The sequence below is a fragment of the Juglans regia genome, chromosome 6, assembly GCF_001411555.2.
Source record: "Juglans regia cultivar Chandler chromosome 6, Walnut 2.0, whole genome shotgun sequence".
NCBI classification, from domain to species: Eukaryota; Viridiplantae; Streptophyta; class Magnoliopsida; order Fagales; family Juglandaceae; genus Juglans; species Juglans regia.
This window is the reverse complement of record NC_049906.1, coordinates 2,673,970-2,682,028: the sequence shown is the minus strand read 5'-3', so window position 1 is coordinate 2,682,028 and position 8,059 is coordinate 2,673,970. Positions and strand designations below refer to the sequence as shown.

Genomic DNA, 8,059 nt, shown 5'->3' with positions numbered 1-8,059 from the left:
TCAAACGTAGAGATGTTCAAGCTGAACATCCTTGGACTTCAAAGGAACATATTCTCCAATATAATAGCCAGCAAGATGATGTGAGAGAGCCGACTTGTCGATGTTTTCATGGTGGTAGGATTTGCAGACGAAGTAGATCACTGTCCGGAGGACAAGCCCGAACAGGAGCAACATGAAAAGTAACACCAAACAGATAATCCCATAGGCAAACCTGCTTGCTGCGCCCAATGATCCACAATGCACAACAAGCATCTGAAATGATATTTGTATGCCAAAATGACAGAGGCCGAGTTGCAGTACGATGAAGGTGGCCACCCACATCTTGCCCTTTAGCAGTGCCCTGCTCTTTCTCAGAGCATGAAAACCCCATGTGTCTTCCAACACGGTCACAACGTTGGCTAATTGCCAAACTATGGACAAGTATACCAAACCCGCCATGTAAAGCACCAAAGGAATATAAACCAGAGATAAAAACTTGATGTTGATTAAAATGATGAAAGTTAAGGATACAAACAAGATCAAAGCAGCAACTATGTTGTATGCGAAGTAAGCAAGGAAAGTACATAGGAAGGTGAGCATAAGCCGCTTCCAAACCTTAGGGACAACGCTCATGACCTTCTTGAATGTTACTTCACGGCCGGTGTAGATGCAAGCGATGGTGTAAACCACGGCGGAGGTGGAGAGGAGGGAGAAGATAAGGGAGAAGATGAGGTAGGCAGCTTTGAAGAGCCACAAAATGATTAATTCAGATCTGAGGATGTCTGAGAGCCTTTGGTATCTAAAAGTCCCCGTTTTGGTTTCACCCAAAACCATCTTGTTATGGATGATCTTTGAGACGAGGACCTCGGAGACTTCCATGTGAGCCAATAATATGAAAGATAAAGGGAGGAGTAAGGCCAGGGTGATATGGCTGAAGACTTTCCTCCATGAATAGATGATATTGTAGGCTTCTCTACAGACACCAAAGAAGCCAAGATATTGCATATCTTCTTGCTCCATATCCATGGTAATTAATCCCTTTCTTTGAATGCAGTTCTAATTGTTGGAGAGATGAGAGGTGCTAAAGATAAGAAGAAAATGGAGAATTTGTAATTGGGAGGAAGAGATTAATGGTCTTGCATGTGGGAAGGTGTGTATATATATATATATATAGAAAATTAAAATCGAGACTTTTCTTTGTATCGCTTTTAAAATAAATAAATAATCTCACGGTCTCCTTTTTCATATCTGAAAGAGGTTGTTTAGTAGAAAGAAAAATATTTATTTTTTATTTTAATCGTTTATGTATTTAATTTTTTTTTATTTAATGTTTAAAAAAGTAATTTTTAGTGTATTAATATTTTTTTTATTTTTTAAAAATATTTAAAAAATAAAAAAATAAAATAAAAAATTTATTCTAATAAGCACGCCCAAGTCAAACATCATCAAATTTACGAAAGTGATGTGGCCGCGAAGAGGACAAAGTCACACAGTCAATTCTCTCTAATCAAAGCGGGCCCCACAGCTATTCGACCAATCAAAAATTGAGATTACTATGTTTGGATTCGCAAGTCATCTCAGCTCATCTCAACTCATCTCATTACTATTCATTACTATTCAGCAACTTTAACTCATAAATCTCACTACTATTCACAACTCATTTCATTACTATTTACAATCCATCTCAATTCATCTCAAGTCATTTTCAAATCCAAACATCTCTATATGTCACCGAGCACATTGAGGGATTCGGCGTACGCGTGAATGAAATAATTCTATTCTTTATTCTATTTAATTAAATATATTATATATTAAACTTTTTATTAAAAAAATTAAATTCACATATAAATAAAATATTAAAATATAAAATAAATAATAAAATCTATCATTTTTATTAATTTAAAATTTTTTAAACAAATAGTGATATATAATTGAAACAGTCGAGATGAATGCTTAATAAATATTATATAACTCATTTTCTGTATTGAACTTTGAAAAATGGCGAAGACAATTATTTTTAAGAATTTTCACAATTTTATTTTAAATTAAGATATTTGTATGAAATAATAAGACTTCTATAACGATTTTATAAGTTATTTTTATTGAAATAACTCATATTTCATATGAATATTCTTCATTTAAAATAAAGTTAAAAAATGACGGTACCTTTTTCGTGTCTCTTCGTAACTTCAGTTGGATCTTGATACACATTCGTTTTAGAGCATTCTTATTGAATTAGCTAAAAGTTATATCTAATGAAAATTTAGCTATTAAATCATAAAATAACTCACATTGAAATAGCTATATTCTAAATATTTGAAATATAGTTACAGTAATATCTAAAATTATTTCTAAATTTAAAAAAAAACTATTCATTCATCAAATCTATTTTATATTCTTTTTTTCTCTCCCTTTAATATTAATTATTTCTCTCTCCATTTTAAATGACAATTGAAAAAATATAATTAGAATCTAATTACTAATTAATATATAATATTATGAATAGTAAAATATTATAAAATAAAATAAATTCATAATTAAAAAAATTAAAAATTTTTTAAAATTATTAATTACTCATTACTATATAATGAATAAATAGATAATCCAATGTGAAGATTTGATATGAATAGTCAAAGTTAAATTCATCTTATATTATTTTATTATCATATAATGAAAAAATGGCTATTCCAATATAAAAACTTATGTGAATGTAATAGCTAAATGTTAAATTTATCTTACATTTATGAAAAATATACTTTAACTTTAACTAATCTAATGAGTACTCTAATTAGAGAGGAAACTTTCAAAGTTGACTGGCCTACTACTCAGGGTTTTAAATTTCATACCGTACCGGCCGGTACGGCCGAAATTTTTCGTTTCGGCCGTCCGGCCGGTACAGGTACTATATCTGTCCCGTACCGGCTAAAATACCGGCCGTACCAGACTAAATTTCGGCCTGTACCGGCCTATATTTCGGCCGGTACCGGCCGATATTTCGGCCTGGATTTTTTTTTTTTTTTTCGTTTTTTCAAACTACAAACTTATTTTTTAACCCCTAATTCAGACTAGACTATTTATAATTTTTATATATATGTATTTATATATAATTTATTTATATATAGACTATTATTTTAGAATATAATTTATATATATATATTTATATATATAATTTATTTATATATCAATTATCCCGAAATGTTATCCCGAAATGCTATCCCGAAACGGTACCGGTACCGAAATATTTCGTTCCAGTGCCTTGACCGGTACTACATCCGGTACGGTATTCAAAACATTGCTACTACTACCCATGGCTTTATCCCCACGCCATCTGGCCAAAGAAACATTTATATGGAAATAATCTAATCATAAATTACATAAAAATAATCACATAAATTTTTTTTATAAATTTCGACAGATAATTTTTGTTAAAAAAAAAAGGTTGATAAAAATTAGTTTATTAATTTCAAGAATTATTGTATAAATTTTTTTTATCAAATATTATTAAAATATATAATATTATATTATTATTTTGACTTTATAATAATTTATCAAATGTAAATTCATTTAATTAAAAATTGATATTATAATCAAAAATTAAAATTCTAACTAAATTTTAGACTAGACAGTCATTGTCAATGCACTAAAAAGTTGACTTGGACTTTTTCTCATGCTTCTACAAACTCTATAATCCTAGACTCCTAGTTTTGAAACAAACTAGGAAAAGTCAAGACATTCCTATTAGAGTTAAGCTATACAACTGCCTTCAGTTCTCCAACACCACACACCGGGCGACGTGGATTTTAATTTTTTTTTTTTTTAAGTAAAACGAACGTTTTACTGTGCTTGTTATCTTCCTACGCAAGCCAATTCGAAAATCCTCTCCCCGCGTCGCCCTCCTCCCGCGTTGCTTCTGTGTCTCGTTCGGAAGCGCCACAGTGTTGTGCTGCCGCCCACGTCGACCGCCAAACAAGCTCCGGTCGTCCGCCACCATCTCGTCCGCCACCATTTCTCTCTCTCCCCGCGTCACCATCTCGCTCGCATCTCATTGGCGTTGGGTTAGTTTTGGAGTTATTTTACAGCATATTTCTTCCAAAGTGTTAGTGTTTGTATGCATAGAAGTAATGACTGAAATCTTTTTGTATTTGTCTGTCCTCTTTATTTGGATTTTCCTATACAAAGCAATATAATTTTTTTGGAAGGTCTATATATATGGAAGGATTGGGTTGGGATTTTGGTAGCTCTGTACTGATTATTGAGATGGTTTTAGTTCAAGTTTAAACCTTTTTGATGTCCCCTACATGTTTTTGAATTGATTTTTTATTTTTAATTTTTTTTGTTTAATTTGAAGAATCCTTATTTGAGCTTATGTTATTATACTTGAGCTTTGATGGGTTTGTTCTAGTGGGGGTCGATATTTAGTGTTTTATTAGTTGTTGGGTACATGACAACACTAGTCTACATGAGTTTTTGATTTAAATGTGGGTCAAGTTTGAACCTTTTTGATGTCCCTGCATGTTTTTGAATTGATTTTTTCTTTTTAATTTTTTTTGTTTAATTTGAAGAATCTTTATTTGAGCTTATGTTATTATACTTGAGCTTTGGTGGGTTTGTTCTAGTGGAGGTCGATATTTAGTCTTTTATTAGTTGTTGGGGTACACGACAACACTAGTCTACATGAGTTTTTGGTTTAAATGTGGTTCAAGTTTGAACCTTTTTTATGTCCCCTGCATGTTTTTGAATTGGTTTTTTCTTTTTAATTTTGTTTGTTTAATTTGAAGAATCCTTATTTGAGCGTATGTTATTATACTTGAGCTTTGGTGGGTTTGTTCTAGTGGAGGTCGATATTTAGTGTTTTATTAGTTGTTGGGTTCACGACAACACTAGTCTACATGAGTTTTTGGTTTAAATGAAGTGATCATGTGGGCTTGTTTCCATAATCTTTTTCTTAAATCATAGATTTTTATGTCAAAACTTGGAAAAAGCAAATGATAAAGCAGATTTGTACATAGTATTTGCGTCGTTAGTGATGATATTCGAGGCTTAATGGAGATTCCTATGTGTACTTCATATCAAATGAGATACAAGTATTGTTTAACTGTCAACATTTTTTAAGTGTACATGATTTAAATTTACTAGTGGTGAGATAATCAGTTTTAATATTTCCTGTTATCTGGGTTTCGAATACTTCATTACGACTCAGTTGAAATAGCGTGATGGATAAAAAGAAAGATGAAAGGTCACCTAGGCCTTCTACATCGATCCCATAGGCACAGGTATGATACACATTGGTCATTTAGAAATGTCCATGTGTTTGATATTTCCAATTAGTTAATAAATTTTTATTTGTGTATTATAGGGATATTGTGGTTCAAGAAATTCGTATTACCCGCCATTTATATATACATACGCATGGGGTAGCCAGGTAGATTTCTTTATAAACTTTTTAAAAAAAATTGAGGACGTGCATTTGAGTTGTTCTAACCTCGTGCCTAATTACAGCCCCCATCAATGCCATATTTTGGACCAACGATGCTCTATCCTCCGTCGAGTAATGCGGAGGAGTCGGGCCAAGTTCAAAATATACGACCACACGTGAATCTGGTTCAACTAAGGTCAGAGAAAACGTGGCAGTGGACAACGATAAGAAAATATTAAGCCCGCACGTTGTCCGAGGGAAAGGGAGGCCTCCATCGAAAAGGAAGGTTCCACCTGTGGAGAAGGCTGCGACCAAGCGAAGAAAGAAACAGGTAGTAAATTTTTTTTCATATTAATTATATATTTATTGGACTGCATGCATTATCCATTCTAATAGATGTGTATTTTTTTGTTTGAAATTTAGATTTGCAGGAAAATATTTGATGATGAATCACAACATAGTGAGGTATCGGAAGCTCAAGCTAGTGCTAAAGTGGATCAACTTGGTTCTAATGTTGATGATATTCTTGTTGAAACACAATGTAGTACAGTTACACAACCAATACCATTGGGCACCGATGAGGTCGCGGTTGTGTCTTAATAATTTGTTGTATTATTTATTATTGTGATGAAATATTGTGATGAGAATGTTGTTGCGACGCTGTAGTTATGTTTATTTTGGGTGTTGTAATGAAATATGGTGGGTTTTGTGGTCATTTGTAAAGAATGTAAATATGGTGGATGGGTTGGTAAAGAATGTATATGGATTTTGTAAAGAATGTCTATGGATTTTGTAAATAATGTTTTTGGGGCAAATTTGTTCTACTTTATGAAAATTTGGACAGATTTGTGATGCCTATTAACACTGGATGGGTGTTTTTTTTTCCTGTTTAGGTTATAAAATTAGACAGATTCTTATCACTGGACATATTCTTATCACTGGACACATTTTTTCCTCTGCTTAGGTTATTATCACTGGACAGATTCTTATCACTGGACAGATTCTTATCACTGGATACATTTTTTCTCCTGCTTAGGTTATGAAATTGGACAGATTCTTATCACTAGATACATTTTTTTCACTGTACAGAATTTTTTTCCACTAAAATGTATAGTACCAGTATCACAGATACAAAAAGTGAACATCCATTAACATAAGCAAATTGTTCCATAATTACAAAATATTCATAGAAAATTCTGCAATTACAATAATGGTTGATACATCTATCATCCAAACAAACCAAAAACTATTACAATAGAACAAATCCAATACAGACACAATAATATACGACCACATCTATTCTCTACGACCCGCCTTCGAACTTCCTCCTCTTGGATGTTCAAATCATTCTCTCTTTGTATTAGTTTATCTTCTTTTCTCAACACCTCATACTCGCGCAACAATAAATCATCCTCTCTATGTCGGACTGCATTCTCTCTAATTATAAATTTCTCCTCTATCAGCTAAAGTATATCGATCCATATGAAGAATTGACAACTTGATTCTCCCTGCATACAATGCAAGAATTTCAAACATTAAAATTTGACAACTGTGTTGTAATTCGCAATTATTTACAGAATAATAATAATAAATGTACAAACCATTTTATACTTCGAGCAAGCATAAAATTTTCTTCTTGGGTTTTTGTTAGTTTGGGAGGTCTTTAGTATTGCTTTCAAACCATACCAACAAGTTGGTGCTTCCATTTGAAATGCATCCACTATAAATGATGATGATTGACTTGATGTCATAGCTGATATAAATGGCAATCTTTGCTGAAGAAAATAAAAATAGCTACTGAAATTAGCCCAAAACAGGATAGCAGCAAAGGTATCGAAACATAGAAGGTCACATGATTGTGCTAATTTTCTGCTACATGTTCCAACAAATGAATGACAACAAAAGCTTGGTGTCCCTAGCTTTCAGTACATGCCTTGTTAATCTTGTAGTTTAGTGCTTTTTCTATTTGGTGTGTTGTACTTAAAAACAGTTTCTTTTGCATCATTGGGTAGGGTGGTGATGTGATCTGGCTTTTGCAAATTCTTAGGTGATATCAATATTCCTTTGATTGCTGTCATGGTGTTATCTTATGGATGGTGTCTACTTTTCTTCACCACTTTTTGAGACTTTGTGAAAAAATCAATTAATTAAAGCTTTAATACTACAGATCCCCCCCCCCTCTTCTCCCATCAGCTGATACTGCATTGATTGAACAACTTCATAGCGTCTTATTTAATTCTATTGGTCTCCATTAAACTGAGCTTTTTTCAGTTGACAGAAGGCCAATAACATTTCCTCCACAAAACTTAAGCTCATCTAACAAATCTTCAAGTCAATCAAGAAGTGTCAGCTTTTATGGCACACAAGAATCAGAAAACCATCAAATGAATGTCTGTAACATAATTCAGTAAAAACACAATTGAGAAAAAGTAACACTGTTTATATGAGCTTATTTTAAGCACTAAGAAACTTGAGTTCAAGTTGCAGCTTCAAGTGCCACGCAAAAAAAAAAAAAAAACTTTTTATTACTAATAAAAAGAAATAATTCGGTTATTATATGGCAGAAGCTAAAAAGGTTGGTGACAACCAGTTCACAAGCATAATAGCCCTTAAGATATGCAAAATTCTAGTAAGCTTCAAAAATGGCAAAACTTGCATGAAATT

At 32.5% G+C, this 8,059-nt stretch overlaps 1 protein-coding gene across 1 annotated transcript; it reads right to left on the bottom strand.

Annotated features, from left to right (window-relative positions):
• On the bottom strand, positions 1 to 1,005 carry LOC109002182. Its single transcript, XM_018979827.2, has one exon. It carries the CDS (start codon positions 1,003 to 1,005, stop codon positions 1 to 3), a length of 1,005 nt encoding a protein of 334 aa, XP_018835372.2.
• Between the last annotated feature and the right edge of the window lie 7,054 nt (positions 1,006 to 8,059).